Consider the following 18,028-nt stretch of genomic DNA (forward strand, 5'->3'; position numbering starts at 1 on the left):
AACAACCCAAAACATACACTTCCAAGATGATGATTCAATAAAGTTTTCTTTTTATAAGGAGAAATAATAATAGTGACTAACAGGTCATTCTTATTATCAAGTAATCTTAAACGTTTCATTTGCTAATTCACTTTTACTTAAAACAGTTCATTATAAATAATATCTTTTAAACTATTTTTCCATTGGTTTTTTGAACTAGACATTTAATGTTTTTGGTGGAAAGGTTTTTGATTATGTGATGATGGATTAAAAGGTAAAATTCTGAACATGGTTATAATTCTCATTTTTGCTAAGGTAGTGTTAACTGAAGAAGTTCACAGGTAGTCTCTTTATCCAATAGCTTAAATTATATTCACTCACACTGATACTAAGTGAAATAAATCGTTGGTGCGTGCTAGGCTCATAATATAAGAAAGATAATTCAAGGAGGGTACGCAGTTGTTGATGGGGTGAGGCCTGCTGGGTATTGCTGAATGTGGGCTCAGTGGGTAATAGAGCCCTGTAACTCTGGTCTTGGGTGTGGGGGGGTCGGGGTCAGATGTGCTGTTGCATTTATGAGAGCTCTTCTCTTAAAGAGTTTTTCAGCAGTGAATTGACCTAAAGGCAGGCATGAGAAAGGGAAAGGAAGAGGACAATACATCATGTTAAGTAACAGATAGAGAATTGATCCTTAAAACAGTGGGCAGAGAAAGAAGGTGTGCCTCAGCCAGCTGTTCCTGATGAGCTTTTCTTATTTAATCTTTACTTTTTGTCATGTATGCTCAGTAGTCCTCTGTACTATGTCATATACAAAGGTAAAGTAAGCAGCAAAATGATCTGTATTTTAATAACACTTTTCCTCATGAATTGGGCCTAATTATTAGGCTTTATTTAGCTTTTCCTTTTTTTTCTTTTAAGCATTTGTATTTATTCCTTGAAAGCCTTTAAATATAAAAAACAATATAATGTATATAAGATTCAGGGTCTGTTGGAATTGATATATATGTTTGATTAATTTGAAATATTTCTCAACTGGTCCAAATATTTTTGTTTCCATTTTAGAACAAAATCCAGTCTCATAGCAGAGGAGAATATAATGTTTACAGCACCTTTCAGAGCCATGAACCAGAGTTTGACTACTTGAAAAGTTTAGAAATAGAAGAAAAGATCAACAAAATTAGGTGGTTACCCCAGAAAAATGCTGCTCAGTTTTTATTGTCTACCAATGGTAAGTGTAAATTTTTTCTTTTCATATGCCCAGTATGTACACATAAGCCTGTAGGATGCTTTTCCCTTTTCAAAGAGGAGTAGTTGTTAAGAGATCTCCGCAAATAGACATTTGGAAATATTTTTTCCCTATATAGAATGTAAACTCTTCTTTTTTGTCTTCCCTTTTTTATTGTCTTTTAGTTTTTAAATTCTATGAAAGAGATCCTCAGGCGTCCACTTCTTTTAGTCCACACAGTTTGTAGTGAGAAGAATGAGCTTTACCATTCGGTTTGGGTCAGATCCTGTTTCTGCCACTTCTTGGCTTAGTCGCCTTGGGCAGGTTACTAACACTGAATCAAGTTTCTCTCATCTGCAAACTGGAGATGGTAATATCTGTGTTACAGTACGGCTGTGAGGAGCAGATGTGGTGACTCCTAGTGTCCATAGTGAGTGCTCAGTAAATATTAATTGCGTTTCCTCTTCCTTTTTAAGTGTGCCTAACTCTCCAAAGAGTATTTCAAACTGTAAATACAAAACACTCTGTCAAAGGACGGCCCCCATTCCAGGATACTCTCTAGGAGAACGCTCTTCTTACTTGATCCCCATCCAAGAAGGACACAAACCGGAGTTGACTCATTGCCTTCTTCCCAGCGAGCCTTATGGCTGTAAGAAGATGCTTCTTATACTGCTTTGTTTGTTCAGGAAACGTTATTAAGTGAGGGTTAGAATTATATAATGACTCTACCAGGATTTAAAGTCCTTTATGACAGGTTAAGAAGTGGGTCATTTCTTTTGTTCTTCTAAATTTTTTTCATATGAGTTGTTGTGACCTGGTTTATCCCTGTGGATAAAGAGAAGCATTAGAGTGATTGAGGGTTACGTCCAGGTGTTCTGGGTAGCTATAATCTGTAAAAATTTAGATTAAAAGTTTTTTGAGGCTGGCACAAGGATTGGGGAAAACCTCTCATTTTCTCATCCCCTCGGTGTTAATAAAATCAGATTTTAGCACCTAGACCTCACCATTCTTTAGCACTTGCAGAATGTAAACTCAAGTGACTTCGGGGGTGACCCGGTAGACAGCATTAAGTGCTGCCCTCATCCACCTTAGTCCTTATCACCCATTGTATCCAATTATTGGAAATGCATTCCCCAGAATGATGCCACTAGCTGACAACATAAATGTTCGCTTCCTCTTAGATGCCAATTTTTCTGATTGTCAAAGCTCTCCCTAACAAGTCCATTGAAATCTGTACCATCTACCCCCTCTCTTTTCACATAAATTGCATTCTCCTCTCTTCTTACTAAAAGAAAAATAAATAGAAATAATGATTTAAAGCTTGTAACTTAGAGCATCCTAGATGGAGGTTATATGTTTACTCATGTCGCATGTTGGCTTCTAATCTTGGTTCAGTTTTAATTTACATAGGTAACTAAGTTATTTCAAATAGCACTTCAGATACTGCTCTTTGACACAAATAATATGTAATTATACCATTTACGTAGTTTCTTCTTTGGAAGTAAATGTTCCAGGAAGTGTGTTTGCTCTTAGTAATTTTGGCGGTTCACTTTTTTTAAAAAATTAACTGATTAATTAATTTTTGGCCGCGTAGGGTCTTCGTTGCTGTATGTGGGCTTTCTCTAGTTGCGGCAAGCAGGGGCTACTCTTCGTTGCAGTGTGCGGGCTTCTCATTACGGTGGCTTCTCTTGTTGCAGAGCACGGGCTGTAGACACGCGGACTCAGTAGTTGTGGCTCACAGGCTCAGTAGTTGTGGCGCACGGGTTTAGTTGCTCCGTGGCATGTGGGATCTTCCCAGACCAGGGCACGAACCCGTGTCCCCTGCATCAGCAGGCGGACTCTCAACCACTGCGCCACCAGGGAAGCCCTAGAGGGGAATTTTTAAAGTACAAGCTGAAGCAGAATAATGAAGCCCCATATACCCAACACCCAGCTTCAGTAGTTCTCAGTTCATCACCAGCTGTTTCTCAGGTACTTCTCCTCCCCCTCCTTCTCAGTATTATTTGGAAGCAAATCCCACTTCAGTTCACTTATGGATTAAATCTTAAATCTCTTTCAGTTCTTATTTATATCCACACGTGTCTTCCATGCAGGTTTCCATGTGCTTCTCTGTGATTTGAGATAAGGCATCATTTAACCAGGCGAGCCTTTCTAGACACTAAACCCTACAAAAGCTCAGTGGAAGGAGAAACCATTGGAAATTGCAGTGGTTGGGTCGGGTTATGTGAATCTATGTAATATTTTTCTGTGGACAGAATCAACAGTGTTTCCCAAATAGGATTCCTGTGTAAATTTGAAAAATCATTGATTAATAATACAAATTATTTTAAAGGACACTACACAATGCATTGTAGGTTTTTGTCTTTTTGTTGTTAATGAATACTAAGTAAAATACAAATTTGGCGGTGGGGGCTGTATTTTTTGTGCTAAAAGTAGAGTCCATTGTGGAAGGCTAGAACAAGTATGGACATTTTACAAACTGCTGTGTCTGGGTATGGTGAGATAGGAAAAAGGATGAGAGGAGTAGGACTTAAAAATCTGTATCTGAAAAGCTTTATTCTTTTTTTTTTTTTTTTTGCGGTACGCGGGCCTCTCACTGTTGTGGCCTCTCCCATTGCGGAGCACAGGCTCCGCACGCGCAGGCTCAGTGGCCATGGCGCACGTGCCCAGCTACTCCATGGCATGTGGGATCTTCCCAGACCGGGGCACGAACTCGTGTCCCCTGCCTCGGCAGGCGGACTCTCAACCACTGCACCACCAGGGAAGCCCTCCCAGATTGTTTTTACTTAAATAACTTAATAGTCACCTTCTTATAACTTATTCACAATGTTTCTTCAAGTGGTCTCTTTCTCTTTCTCTTTAGCGTTCTTTTGCCTTTCTCTGAATTCTCTTCAGTTTCTCTACATTGCAAAAACATCCAGCTCTAATCTGTTGACCCGGGTCCTTGAATATATGAATAATACAAAGTTCACTCGTAAACAGGTTGTGTTTTAACAGCTTATTATTAAGAAGCTTTTTGGATTTTATGTAAAAGCTGCACACCCACAGAGGAGAGTTGGTGGCATGGTTCTCCCTGGTCTGACCCTCTGGTGAGGGGGGTGCTGGGGTTGTGGACTTCTTTAGTTATCAGTGTTCACAGTGCAGGGAAACACTGCAGAGCAGTGGTTCTTAACTTTTTGGAAGCAACAGTTCTCTTTGAGGAATCTAATAATCCCCTTCACAGAAAATGAGTATATTCACATAATCTTGCACGCAGTTTTATGGAGTTTGATTATTCTCATGTACCTCTAACTGTGGACCAAAAACTCCAGATAAAAAGGTCACTACTGTAGAGCATAAGAATTTTGATTTCTTTTAAATTCCGGACCTGCCTTGTTCCCAGGCACTGCACTAAAATTGTGTAGTACTTCTGGATCCTTTGTTTATGCCATTAAAGGTTGTAAAAAGTCTCTTAAGTTACAAATTTTATCACTTTAAAATTTTTGTTTTGAAGTTTAATTTGCTTTAAAAATCTGTTTACCCAAGTTATCTTCTTTCATTTTTCTTTTTTTTTTTTTTAGAATTTTCTTCTTATAACACTACTAGGAACCACAAACACTAATTATGTCTTATTTCAAATGATAAGTATATCGTGATTTATTTGGATCTTTAGTAAGGATGAAGAATTTGAACAGGCCATAAGATAATCATGGGGACGTGTATGTGCCCGGGGGTGTGTGTGTGTCATCCTTATCATATTTAGGTGATAATTTCTCCCAAAATGTAGAATTCAGGCCTTGGCTCATTTATATTACAGATTTGGGGACAGGTTAAATATTCTAAAATATATCATTCTTTACCTAAATTATATAAATATATATAAACTAAATAGCACACAGAAAACACATATAACTTAACTGCAATATAACTGAAAAACAAGATCACAGAGGGTTCAGATGAAATACTAGGTTACAAGTTAGTAAACTTAGCAGTTTTTCTCTGTGTACACTTCATCTCTGCCAAGGGCACCCACAGGGGCAGCATAGCATGCTCTTCTGCACCAGGCAGAGCGGGGTGGCCAGGCTGGAGGAGTCCCTGCTACCTCTCTATGACAGAGTTCTACGGTACCTTTATGCACTGCTTTTTCAAATTGTGTTATACCCATTTGCTTATGAAGGGCCATTAAGAATGTGACACCTGGACTTCCCTGGTGGCACAGTGGTTAAGAATCTGCCTGCGGATGCAGGGGTCACAGGTTCGAGCCCTGGTCCGGGAAGATCCCACATGCCGCGGAGCAACTAAGCCCGTGCGCCACAACTACTGAGCCTGCGCTCTACAGCCCGTGAGCCACAACTACTGAGTCCACATGCCACAACTACTGAAGCCCGTGCACCTAGAGCCCATGCTCCTCAACAAGAGAAGCCACCGCAATGAGAAACCCACGCACCGCAACAAAGAGTAGCCCCCGCTGGCCGCAACTAGGGAAAGCCCGTGCACAGCAACCAAGACCCAACACAGCCATAAACAAATAAATTAAGAAAAAAAAAAAAGTTAAAAAAAAAAAAAAAAAAAAGAATGTGACACCTTTATAAGTGTAGTTTCAGGATTGTAACACAAAGTATAATATTAAATAAACGTGCTTGAGTCCATAGTGATATAAATGGTTGATTGAATAAATAAATAAGTGGGGAGAAGGAACGCTTGTTACAAAGGAGAATTACAAATAATATGTGGACAGATATTCCTCCGTGCAGGGACTGTAACTTAATTGTCCTTTTAAGTGTAGACTGGACTTAGTGACTCACTTCCAAAGAATAGAGTATGGCAATGGGGAAGTAGTGAAACCTGGCAGTTACTGCCTTAACCAAGTGATCAAATCTAACATCACCAGTGGAAAAGTCACGTTGGTGCTATGTATACACTCGCTTCGCCTCTGGGCTCCTAAAAACCCATGATCCCAGTCTGATCATGAGGAAAGAGCAGACATACCCAGTTCAGGGACATTCTACACAATACCTCGCCACTGCTTCTCAGAACTGTCAGGGTGAAGAAAACTAAGGAAGGTCTGAGAAATTGGTAAAGTCAGAGAGACTAAGGAAGCTTGACAGCTAATACAGTGTTATTTGGATCCTGGAACAGAAAAGAGGCATTAGTGGAAAACCTGGTGAAATCAGAGTCAAGTCTGGAGTTTAGTTAATCGTAATGTAGAATGTTAATTTCTTAGTTTTAACAAATGTACTGAGGTTGCATAAGATGCTGACATTAGAAAAAACTGGGTGAAGGGTATATGGAAACACTCTGCAACTTCTCTGTAACTCTAAACTTACTTCAGAATTAAAGCTTATTGGGCTTCCCTGGTGGCACAGTGGTTAAGAGTCCACCTGCCGATGCAGGGGACACAGGTTCGTGCCCTGGTCTGGGAAGATCCCACATGCCGCGGAGCGGCTGGGCCCGTGAGCCATGGCCACTGAGCCTGCATCGGCAGGCAGACTCTCAACCACTGCGCCACCAGGGAGGCCCCTGTCTTTCTCTTTATGACTTACTTCACTCTGTATGACAGACTCTAGGTCCATCCACTTCATTACAAATAGCTCAATTTCGTTTGTTTATGGCTGAGTAATATTCCATTGTATATATGTGCCACATCTTCTTTATCCATTCATCCAATGATGGACACTTAGGTTATTTCCATCTCCTGGCAAAATTAAATATTAAGCATTATATATGTATATGTTTGTATATATGTATAGACATATATGTGTTTATATGTACATAAATATACAATTTTTTCCCTTTAGGTTTAATTATTTTTGAAGGATAAGGACCTGGCTGTGACTTGATTTTAATATCAAATGGAATTTTACAAGTGCCAGTAACATAAATATGCGATTTCTGTACTGTTTTTCTGTGTATGGATGTTTTTATTCATCTGGTAGTAGGAAATTTGTTTTCTATTAAGTCAGATCACGGATTTTATTCTTGGGATACGAAATGGTGTGTTTAAATATATCTTAAAGTGTTCTTCTTCTATCAGTTTTAATCTTTTTTTTTGAGGACTTTCTTTATTTTCTCCCCAGATAAAACAATAAAATTATGGAAAATCAGTGAAAGGGACAAAAGACCAGAAGGGTATAACTTGAAAGAGGAAGATGGAAGGTATAGAGATCCTACTACAGTCACTACACTACGTGTAAGTACATTAAAAAAAAGGTTCTAATTCTGATGAATTACATTTTGTATTCCTGTTATATATTATAGATAGTCAGCAGAACATCAGTAGGAATAATTACAGTCTGCTCTTTCCCAAGATTCGGTAACCAGATAGAACATTAATAACTCAAATATTAAACAGACCCTGATCTACAGAGAGGTTTCACTGTGGTCAGGGGCTGAACCAGGACTCAGCACAAGCCTGTGTTTTATACTGTGCCACCATACTCTCTTTTGCTCTCATGGTTTGATTGTCAGCTGTTAGAAGGTTAAGTTTCAAGGTTAACTTTCTTTGGAGATCAAAAAAAGTAGAAATGGACTAAATCTTTTAGTTGCAATTAAAAAAATACCAAGAATTAGATGCTTTGGGCTAATTTCCTTTTTAGCCACTTTAAATTATAAACATTTATTAGCTTTGCAAGTCTTTCAAGCAAAAGATTGAAACTGGGAAAAACTGCAAATTCTCATAGTACTGCTCTCTGTAAAAGAAGGTAAATTTTTCCAGATTTTTCATTTTTCTTCCCATTTTAACACTTTAAATAAGCAGTCAAACATCAGTTGCTTTATAAAACTAAATCTGTGTAATATTATACTGTTTTATGTTCCCTCAAAAACTGGAGTAATGAAGTATTCTGGACCTTCAGTGCTTTTGTAAACAATAAACATTTTGTAATCAACGGTTTTTCATGTGTCTTGTTGACAGGTGCCGGTCTTTAGGCCCATGGATCTAATGGTTGAGGCCAGTCCACGACGAATATTTGCCAATGCTCATACATATCACATCAACTCAATTTCTATTAATAGTGATTACGAAACGTATTTATCTGCAGATGATTTGCGGATTAATCTTTGGCACCTGGAAATTACAGACAGGAGTTTTAGTATCCATTTGGTTTCTTTTTTTTGGTGTTTGGTAAAGAACGCATGTTGTGCCCATACTGGATTTATTTTCATCTCTCCTTAGTGTGTTTTGATTCTTTTTACAGTAGCTTCTTATTTTATACCATTTTTTCTTTGTGTTTAAGTGATTAAACACTGGCTGAAGTTATTTGATAAAAAGTATAACGTATCCATTTAAAAATTAGATTCTTAGAATTTTAAGGAATTCATCTGTTTGTACCTATGAAAATAGAAAATTTTTTAAATAGCTGTTTCTTGTAACAGAAACAAATATGTGGAGTATATTCTTTTTTTTTTTTTTGCAGTACGTGGGCCTCTCACTGTTGTGGCCTCTCCCGTTGCGGAGCACAGGCTCCGGACGCGCAGGCTCAGCGGCCATGGCTCATGGGCCCAGCCGCTCCGCGGCATGTGGGATCTTCCCGGACCGGGGCACAAACCCGTGTCCCCTGCATCGGCAGGCAGACTCTCAACCACTGCACCACCAGGGAAGCCCTGGAGTATTATTCTTAAAAAATGTTTTTAATTATAAAAATAAGATTGGAAAAAGAAATTCATACAAGTCATGATGCATGGCAGTATAAATACTTTCCCAAACCTCATTTTCATTGTTTATGTTATCCTCCTGAAATTTTTCTGTGCATATACAAGTGTGTGATATATCAGATATATACACACACATATACTATATACATATAAATATAGAAACGTATATATGTTTGTTTTTAATTTCTTGATAAATGTTAGTTATTATAACTGGTATTAATGTATGTCTTTCCAAATAGGTATCATTTGAAAAATTAACACACTACTATTATTCATACTCTACCAATACAGGCATACCTGTAGTGGTGGCTGCTGAAGGGTGGAGGAGCTGTGGCAACTTCTTTGAAATAAGACAACAGCGAAGTTGTTGTCTGAAGTTTGCCACGTCAGTTTTGACTCTTCCTTTCATGAATGATTTCTCTGTAGTCTGCAGTGCTGTTTGACAGCATTTCACCCACAGTAGAACTTCCCTTCAGAACTGGAGTCAGTACCCTCAAACCTTGCTGCTGCTTTATCAACTAAGTTTATGTAATGTTCTAAGCCCTTGGTTGTCCTTTCAACAATTGACTAAATTCACCATCTTGTGGGCACAGTTCATGGCACCCCAAAACAATTACAATAGTGACATCAAAGATCACAGATCACCATAACAAATGTAATAATAATGTAAAAGTCTGAAATATTGTGATAATAACCAAAATGTGACAGACACAAAGTGAGCAAATGCAGTTGGAAAAATGGCGCTGATAGACTTGCTAGATGCAGGGTTGCTACAAAACTTCAATTTATAAAAAAATGCAGTATCTGTGAAGCTCAATAAAAGCGAAGCACAATGAAATGAGGTATGTTTATAGTGTATAAAAGAGCCTGTTTTCCTATACCTTTAGCAGTCTAGTTAGTGAAAACTTCTCGTTTTGATTCGCTTCTTTCATCCTGAGTAGATTTATTTATCAACCATTTATATTTCTTTTGTTCTTTTCCATATTTTTTCGTTGGATTTGCCTATATTCTTATTGGAATTTCTTTGTTTTTAAAGCACCTTTTCGACATCAAGTAAATCAGCTCCATTGTTTGTGTGTGAACAGTTTCCCTTTTTTGCCGCCGTACAGATTTTTCCTTTTGTTTTGTTTGGAGTATACACTAAGTTCTTAATATTTAGGAAGATGGTGTGTCAGTCTTTTTCTTATGGCTTCTTTTTCTTATGGCTTATCATACTCAGAAAAAAAAGACCTCTACATGCTAAGGTGATTTAAAATTCGCCCGTGTTTTCGTCTCAGACTTTTTTTCAAGCATTAAGAGTTTTGATCCCTCTGGGATTTATACCCATGTAAGTAGTAATATGCAGTTTAGAATTAATAGTTGTGCTTAAGTCTATGAATGAATTTTAGATTTGAAAAACATAAAATTATGCTTGACCTTTTTTCTAAGTGGAAATTCCTTAATAAAATGCTGTCCAGATATTGTGGATATCAAGCCTGCCAATATGGAGGAGCTGACAGAGGTGATTACAGCAGCAGAATTCCATCCAAACAGTTGTAACACATTTGTATACAGCAGCAGTAAAGGAACTATTCGGTTATGTGACATGAGGGCATCCGCCCTCTGTGATAGGCATTCTAAACGTAAGTTTATTGCATCTTGTTTTCAAATGATAACATTTTCTGTTTGTCTTCAGACATGGTAACTACATTTACATAGGTTTACAAGTCTTAAACCTCCTGTTCCCTTTGGTAAGCTGTCTGACTCAACATGAGGGATTATAGGTTATTCTACTGGAAGAGCATAGAAGGCTGTCTTGGGGGCATGTCTGTTGAGTCCCAGTGGATGTATTTTTAATGGAATGCTATTCCTTGGGAACTTGAGTTGGGTTCTCCAGTCGTGTATTCAAGTAGAGCAGTTCCTTTCTTCCCTGCCTCCCTTCTCTCTTTTGTTCCCTCCCTTCCTTTCTTCCTTTATGTTTTGAGCTTCCTAGGAAGATTTCTTCTGAGATGAGGTTTCTTTGGCTTAAACAAGTTTGAAAAGTACCAGGTTAAAAAAATTAAAGGATTGCATTATTCTTATCTTCAAGTTGTTGAAGATTTTAAAAACTCATGAAGATTGGTACATGCTGCTTATCAAAATAATTTTACCAGGCCACTAAAAAAATAAAATGCGGGTATGAGTTGGAATGGTGAGGATGGTGTGTTTCTCATGGTGACAGTACAGGCAAAGTCAGTGAGGTATATGCAGGACCTCAGATTGGTGCACTGAAGTCAGACATCTTGAGTGGGTATGGTTCTGCTGAATTAGCCAAATGACTCTGGAAGGTGCTGTGCTACATACGTCCTTTTGCATCTTCAACTTCAGTACTAAGTCACTCTCATTCTCTTAAGAAACTCTCAGGGAGGGTATGTTCTTACAGCCAGAGAGATGTTTTTCGGTTCTTTATTTACTCTGCCATTTTTAGCTCACTCTTAGGAAGTTGATGAATGGTGTTTTGAGTAAATGCTTTGTCCAAGCCAGAATATTTACAAATTGCCCTCAGCCCTCCTATTTTGCTTGTTTTTAGTGTTTGAAGAACCTGAAGATCCGAGTAACAGGTCTTTTTTTTCTGAAATCATCTCTTCAATTTCTGATGTAAAATTCAGCCATAGTGGTCGATATATGATGACTAGAGACTATTTGTCAGTCAAAATTTGGGACTTAAATATGGAAAACAGGCCTGTGGAAACATACCAGGTATTTGCAATTTTTTCTTTCAGTGAGTATATAACCTGTTTACTTACTTTTAAGTGTTCATAGAAAAGGATTTTGTACTATGTGTTAATCCCAGTACAGTGCAGTGCGTGTTCACCATTAGGCTTTTTCCTTCAGAGATCCATGAGTACACTGCCTTTGCTTATGTTAAATTTATATATATTTTTATAGGTTGTGTTTGTGTATTCAGTTTTAAAGTGTAAAGCTACCAATTTGGTCCGGTAATAACTTTTTTCCCCTGTTATCTACATTTAAAGTGAGGATGGAATTACGGTCTCTATCAAGGTCTGGGGGAAGAGGATTGGGGAGAATGGTCAGTCCTAGTCGAGGTGTCCTGGATGGAGTCTGGATCGTGCTAGTTGAACTAGAGCTTAACTTTGGTGTGCCCAGTCAAGTGAACTGGCATTCTCCTTTTGGCTAATAACTGTTGTCTTAACCTAAAGGAGAAGGACTTGTGAGAACCCAGCAGACAGCTTTAGGAGCTGCCTTTCTGTTGTAGGATGTCAGTTTGGATTCTCTTCTTGTCAGCCAAGCCACTACCGTGGATCCCTTTCTTCTGGAGAAGAGAATGAAGATGTGCACAGCTGGGAACAGGGTTGGGGGGCCAGTAGAAACCTGTGTTATGCCTTAAGCTGCAGTGTAGAAAACATTTAACACTGCTTTAGGAACACAGAATTTATAAATGGTACCTTCTTTACATTGTATGTTCTCAGTAAAATTAGAAGGATGTTTCTCAAACTTTTTAATCCTCTTTGACAAACATGAACCACTTAAGAGTCTCCTTAATGGTATTTGAAATTTCAAAATAAATGCTACATTGAAACAAGAAAGGGATACAATACTGCTTTGTTTTTAAATTACATTTGTGTAACTGCCGAGATTCTGATCTATCTCCTAGTGATCCGCACCACCATCAGTGTCACCACCACCACCCCATTCCCACTGAGAATAATTGGTCTGAACCTTAACTTCATTCTCTTACATTGTTTGGTGAGAAACCCTGTATGTGCACTCTAAAACTTGGCTGAATTATCATGATTTACCTGTTTTACCTGATTTGCAGTTTTCTACCTATGCTGTACTAGATTAGTGATTGGGAGTAGAGTCACATCATGCTCAAATGTAGCATATGCAGATTCAGCTATTATTGAATATGTGTAATTGAAATGGACAGTTAAAATGACTTTAGGTTGTTTCATAGAGAATTCTAAGCATTGAGAAGGTACCTACTCTTTAAAAAATTTATTTATTTATTTATGGCTGCATTGGGTCTTCGTTGCTGCACGTGGGTTTTCTCTAGTTGGCGGCGAGAGGGGGCTACTCTTTGTTGCGATGCGTGGGCTTCTCATTGCGGTGGCTTCTCTTGTTGCGGAGCATGGGCTCTAGGCGTGCGGGCTTCAGTAGTTGTGGCACGTGGGCTCAGTAGTTGTGCCTTGTGGGCTCTAGAGTGCAGGCTCAGTAGTTGTGGCTCATGGGCTTAGTTGCTCCGCAGCATGTGGGATCTTCCTGGACCAGGGCTTGAACCCGTGTCCCCTGCATTGGCAGGTGGATTCTTAACCACTGTGCCATCAGGGAAGTCCCAATGTACCTACTCTTTTCTATCATTACTTCTTTTTAAGGTTCCCTTTAAGTAAAAAAGAATAGTGAGACAGAAACTTGTTCTTTTTCCTTATGATCACAACAAATACTTTGGAACTGTCCTTTGTAATTTAGTAATATTAATATAGAATTGTATCATTTCTCAGAATACTTTTTATGTAACTAATTTATTTTCTAGTTGATCCCTTTGTGAAATACTAGTGAGTAAACATAGAATTATACTTCAAAAAACAGAGCTACATTTTCATTATCTTTGGATATTGTATAAGTAATAACAAGTATATCAAATATTTCCATAACACATACCTGGAATAACCATATAATTTATCACCAAACTAGGGCAGGGTCATGCAATGCATAACGTATGCACTTAATAAGGTATTGTAGGCTTCAGTTATTTATGCCCCAAAAATGGTAGTGAAAAAGGAAGTAAAGCCACAGTATTGCATGTTTTTTATCAACAATTAATGGGCTGAAAATCAAGTGTTAGCAAATTCAAATATTGCTATAATATTCTTTAATTAGTCTCTTATCTGTGCCAGTTTTAAATGTTTTCTGGCCTAAATATTTCAGTCAAGCTTGTAAAGAGTACATGTGCTATGCCCAGAAGGGTATTTTTCTCTATTGTATGAGAGGAAAATGTGTGTTCATGGAAGGCGGATCAGATGTCTGTGAAAGGATAAAATACCTTTACTGTTTCTCAGAGAACTGAGTTTTTTTGTTTGTTTGTTTTGAGAATTGAGTTTTAATGAGACTAAAAGGTATGTATACATGTTTGTATATGCCTTAAAAATATATAGATTTGTTAAACCATTTTCTAATTTCAAGAGCAGCAGATCTTAAGGTGTAAGCTAAGTATACATATATATTTATTTTTTCCCCAGGTGCATGAATACCTCAGAAGTAAACTTTGTTCACTATATGAAAATGACTGCATATTTGACAAATTTGAATGTTGTTGGAATGGATCTGACAGGTAAATTGATTTTAATTTGAACTGAACCCCTTATTCAAATTGAATTTCATTAGAGGAGAGAAATTTACTATTTCACTCCTAGTATGGTTGCTACATTTACTAACGGCCAACCTGTCTTTAAACTGACATAAATTACATTTACCAACTTCATTTTCCCTAGGGTTTCCTTGAAATAAATTTAGTAATCTTACAGCAGTATTGGCAGATAAAAATTAAACATTATGTTTCACTAGTAAATGTGAAAGTATCCCCAAAAATTCTAGATATATTACGATATAAATTTTAAACTTTACCTTTTATGAACCAGATCAATCACATTTTTGACATGCCAGTGGTTAAAATGGTGAAATTTCAGTTTGGTTGTTACTTTGCTATTAAATTGTTTTTAGAAATATTTAGGCAGTAGATACTTCATTTGCAGCGTTACACACTGGTTTTTCCAGGTACTACATTAATACCTCATAGAAGAGAAGAGGTAATTACCATGTATTATTTTAACCATATTACCATGAGTAATTAAGCTTTTTATAATCCACAACTTCATCAAAATGTGTACCATTATTTCGAAGGATAAATAAGTCTTAATCATTCCGTTTTTAAATGTCAGTATTTATTTATTATGTTCCAACAGAACAGACAATAGTAAAAGAAAACATAATTCTGGAATTATTAACTTGCTTTCAAGGTACTCATTAATGAGTATTCAACAATAGTTTTATTGCTGAAGCTTAATAAGAGTCAGGTTCATGGTGCTTTTGAATATAATAGAACTTGGATAATTTATCTTTTGTCTGATTCTTAAAATTGTTTTTATCTGATTATAATATGAGGCCCTGTAGGCTGGCCACAGCACACCTGGAGTAGGAGCAAGCAGGCTTCGAATCTGAATGCCACTGCTCACCCGAGGCGTCAAGGAGACAGGAAAGGGAAGGCGACACTGGTGGAGCAGGATATGGTGCAGTGCTACGGCCAGCTCGTCCTCATAGTGTTTAAACGAAAAATTGTTTATTTCCCTTAACATAAAAAAAATTTTTTTGAAAGACTCTCCTATATAATGACAGTATAGGCATCTAAAGCAGAAAAATTTGCATTGATGCAGTACTGCTGTCTAATCCACAGATCCCCATAAATAACACGAGTTCTCTCAATGATGTCCTTTCTAGCAGAGAAAAAAAATCTGGTATCCAGTCCAAAAGTATATGTTTCATTTAATTTTCACATCTCATTAGTCTCCTTTAATCTGGAAAAGTTCTTCATTCTTCCCTTGTCTTTCATGACCTTGCTTTTTTGAAAACCACAGGCAATTTATTTTGTAGAATTTTCCTTAATTTGAGTGTTGTCTAATATTCTGTCGTGTTTAGATTCCAGTTACACATTTTTGGCAAGAATACCACAGAAATGCTGGCTAACAACACCTTTTAAAATAGCATAGACTAGGTGCCCTAATCCATTAAAACCTCACAAGTTCAGCTAACATGGGGATGCCAGTCTAAACTACAGAAATTATTTTAAAAGAAATACAGTTTTATTACCTTCAGGAATATGCACCGACCTGAGTTTGGTTAAAATGTTGTGAAGTGTCCTTCGGGAGAATTGACATTAATGAATAGGTCATGATCATTTGTATTTAATATGTGACCCTGTATAATATATAATATTTGTAAGTATTCAGAGATGTTTTCAAGCATTACCTTAAACAGTTCCCGGTGTCCTATAATCTTATTTACAATAATAATTTAAACCATGTGGGAAGGATGTAAGTAATTTATTAATGGTTTCAAACATGTGAAGTTTTGCTCATTGGGCTGCTTAGCAGATGTTGAGCCGTGATGGATGGCGAGTAGGACTGACAGAGAAATCGTCTTAGGGTTAATAGGCAAGAATGTGGTGCCCCTGTAAAATGATACTATTAAAAATATTTGTCAAAAAATGCTTAAAATATATTTAGTGTTATAGGTTAAACAATTTTCTGTTAATAATAGTTGTATATGCTACTTTCTTTATATACTCTGAAGCAGATTTCTTATAAGCATACATAAGATGTTATTGTCTGAACCAGACAGTGTCCTGGGGACATAAATAGCTTATAATGTAAATCATAAAATAAAGCATTGGTTTCTTACAGAAAGCTGTATACCATTGTTTTGGTTTTTTTGTTGTTGGTTGGTAGAAGCTGGCTGGTCTAGTTGGTTGCATAGACTGAAGTTGCAAAAATATTCAACTGATAATTCAGTACTACTTACAAGCTTTACTTGAGGATGCTTTCAACTTTGCTGACAGTTTTGGTAGTCATGAAAAGGAGTCATTAATAGAAAATCAAGTTTACTAATACTATATTCCTAGTTTATTCCAGTGATTGTTCCCTGGGTTGGTGTCAGCCGCCCCCTCCTTAAATCCAAATCTGCTTGAAGTAGCTCTTTCTTTGGAGTACTAGGCAAGGTTTCACCATTGAAAACTAATGTTCATTATTTGACTGAGTGCTCTGTCTACTTTTACAGTGTTGTCATGACTGGATCTTACAATAATTTCTTCAGAATGTTTGACCGGAACACAAAGCGAGACATAACCCTAGAAGCATCACGGGAAAACAATAAACCTCGCACAGTTCTGAAGCCACGCAAAGTGTGTGCAAGTGGCAAGCGAAAGAAAGATGAAATAAGCGTTGACAGCCTAGACTTCAACAAGAAAATACTTCATACAGCCTGGCACCCCAAGGAAAATATCATTGCTGTAGCTACTACAAACAATCTGTATATATTTCAAGACAAAGTGAATTAGGGTTGGCATTCCTAGCAGAAGAGCCCACTTCCTGCTTAGTTGAGATAGTTGAATCTAGCATTCATACTTAAAAAAGAGAGGTCCATTGTGGCGCCCCTTTTCCAGTGTTTGACAATGTGCCATTCGACAACACATTTTTAATAGCTACATGGAGAAAGCTCTGTGGATTCCTCACTGTGGTGTTCTCCATGTCTGCTAGCCATTTAGGTAAGGGTAGGGCACTTTTAATTTAAATGACTTCTTGCACCATCTTGCCTAATGGACTAGATTGGACTGTATCAACATTGATTTACTCCACTTTTTATGCCTTCCATTGTGATGACGTCAAACACAAGTGAAAGCCTTCAGTCATGCTTATGGGATTTAATTGTGTATCCTCATTACTGTATCATTTGTGGGGTACACCCCTCCCCCCTTTTTTAAATTAAATACAGCTCATTCTTACTGTGGCTTGTAGCATTCCTCCTCTTCTGGCCTCCTGGACTCTTCCCCTTCATCTCTCTTACCCTTGCCCCTCCACCCAGTCTTGGTGGTGGTATAAAAAAGGAAAGAACGAAAGCACACAAAACGAGTCAGTTTGGGGTCAGTGGTAAAGGGGGTATATGTTGCGAACAAATGTTTTAATAACAGTTGGCTGTAATCACTCCTTGCCATGTCTGGCACTGAAAATAAGGAAAAAAAAAAACTACTACTGAATAAACGTGACAAAGAATGGAGAATCTGGTTTTCTTTTTCTTTTTAATCTACCCCTTTAAGCCAATATTTTGTGTCATAGCTTTGGGTGCAGTGAAATGAAATGAGGTTCCATTGTTTTATGGGTATTTTTGTTAATTATTTTTAACAAGTGTTCTTTTACATGGAGGAGAGGTATTGGTTCTGTATGAACATGTTTTGACTATATATTGATATTACTAAGGATATCATGATCTATACATGCTACTAGATTTTTTTTTTTTACTGTAGTTATAAGGGTATTGGATACATTGTATCTACACTTAATTCATTATCTGTTAATGAAACTGTTGTAAATGGGAACCAAATTTGTAGAACTTCATTTTTAAAGACTTTACAGTGCTTAATTTCATTTTTGTGTTACTAAATAC

General features: G+C 37.4%; 1 protein-coding gene across 2 annotated transcripts in view; it reads left to right on the forward strand.

The window, feature by feature from the left end:
- Window positions 1–17,644, forward strand: part of PPP2R2A (protein phosphatase 2 regulatory subunit Balpha) — an 83,896-nt gene extending 66,252 nt beyond the window's left edge. For both annotated transcript variants that reach the window (XM_067745188.1, XM_067745189.1), the window contains 7 exons: window positions 1,042–1,207; window positions 7,261–7,373; window positions 8,097–8,274; window positions 10,294–10,458; window positions 11,385–11,554; window positions 14,056–14,147; window positions 16,646–17,644. In XM_067745188.1, the coding sequence (XP_067601289.1) occupies window positions 1,042–1,207; window positions 7,261–7,373; window positions 8,097–8,274; window positions 10,294–10,458; window positions 11,385–11,554; window positions 14,056–14,147; window positions 16,646–16,925 (1,164 nt within the window). In that variant the 3' untranslated portion in view covers window positions 16,926–17,644. The remainder of the gene's footprint in view (window positions 1–1,041; window positions 1,208–7,260; window positions 7,374–8,096; window positions 8,275–10,293; window positions 10,459–11,384; window positions 11,555–14,055; window positions 14,148–16,645) is intronic.
- Window positions 17,645–18,028: the final 384 nt, after the last annotated feature.

This window comes from Pseudorca crassidens, chromosome 7 (assembly GCF_039906515.1).
Source record: "Pseudorca crassidens isolate mPseCra1 chromosome 7, mPseCra1.hap1, whole genome shotgun sequence".
Classification (NCBI taxonomy): Eukaryota; Metazoa; Chordata; class Mammalia; order Artiodactyla; family Delphinidae; genus Pseudorca; species Pseudorca crassidens.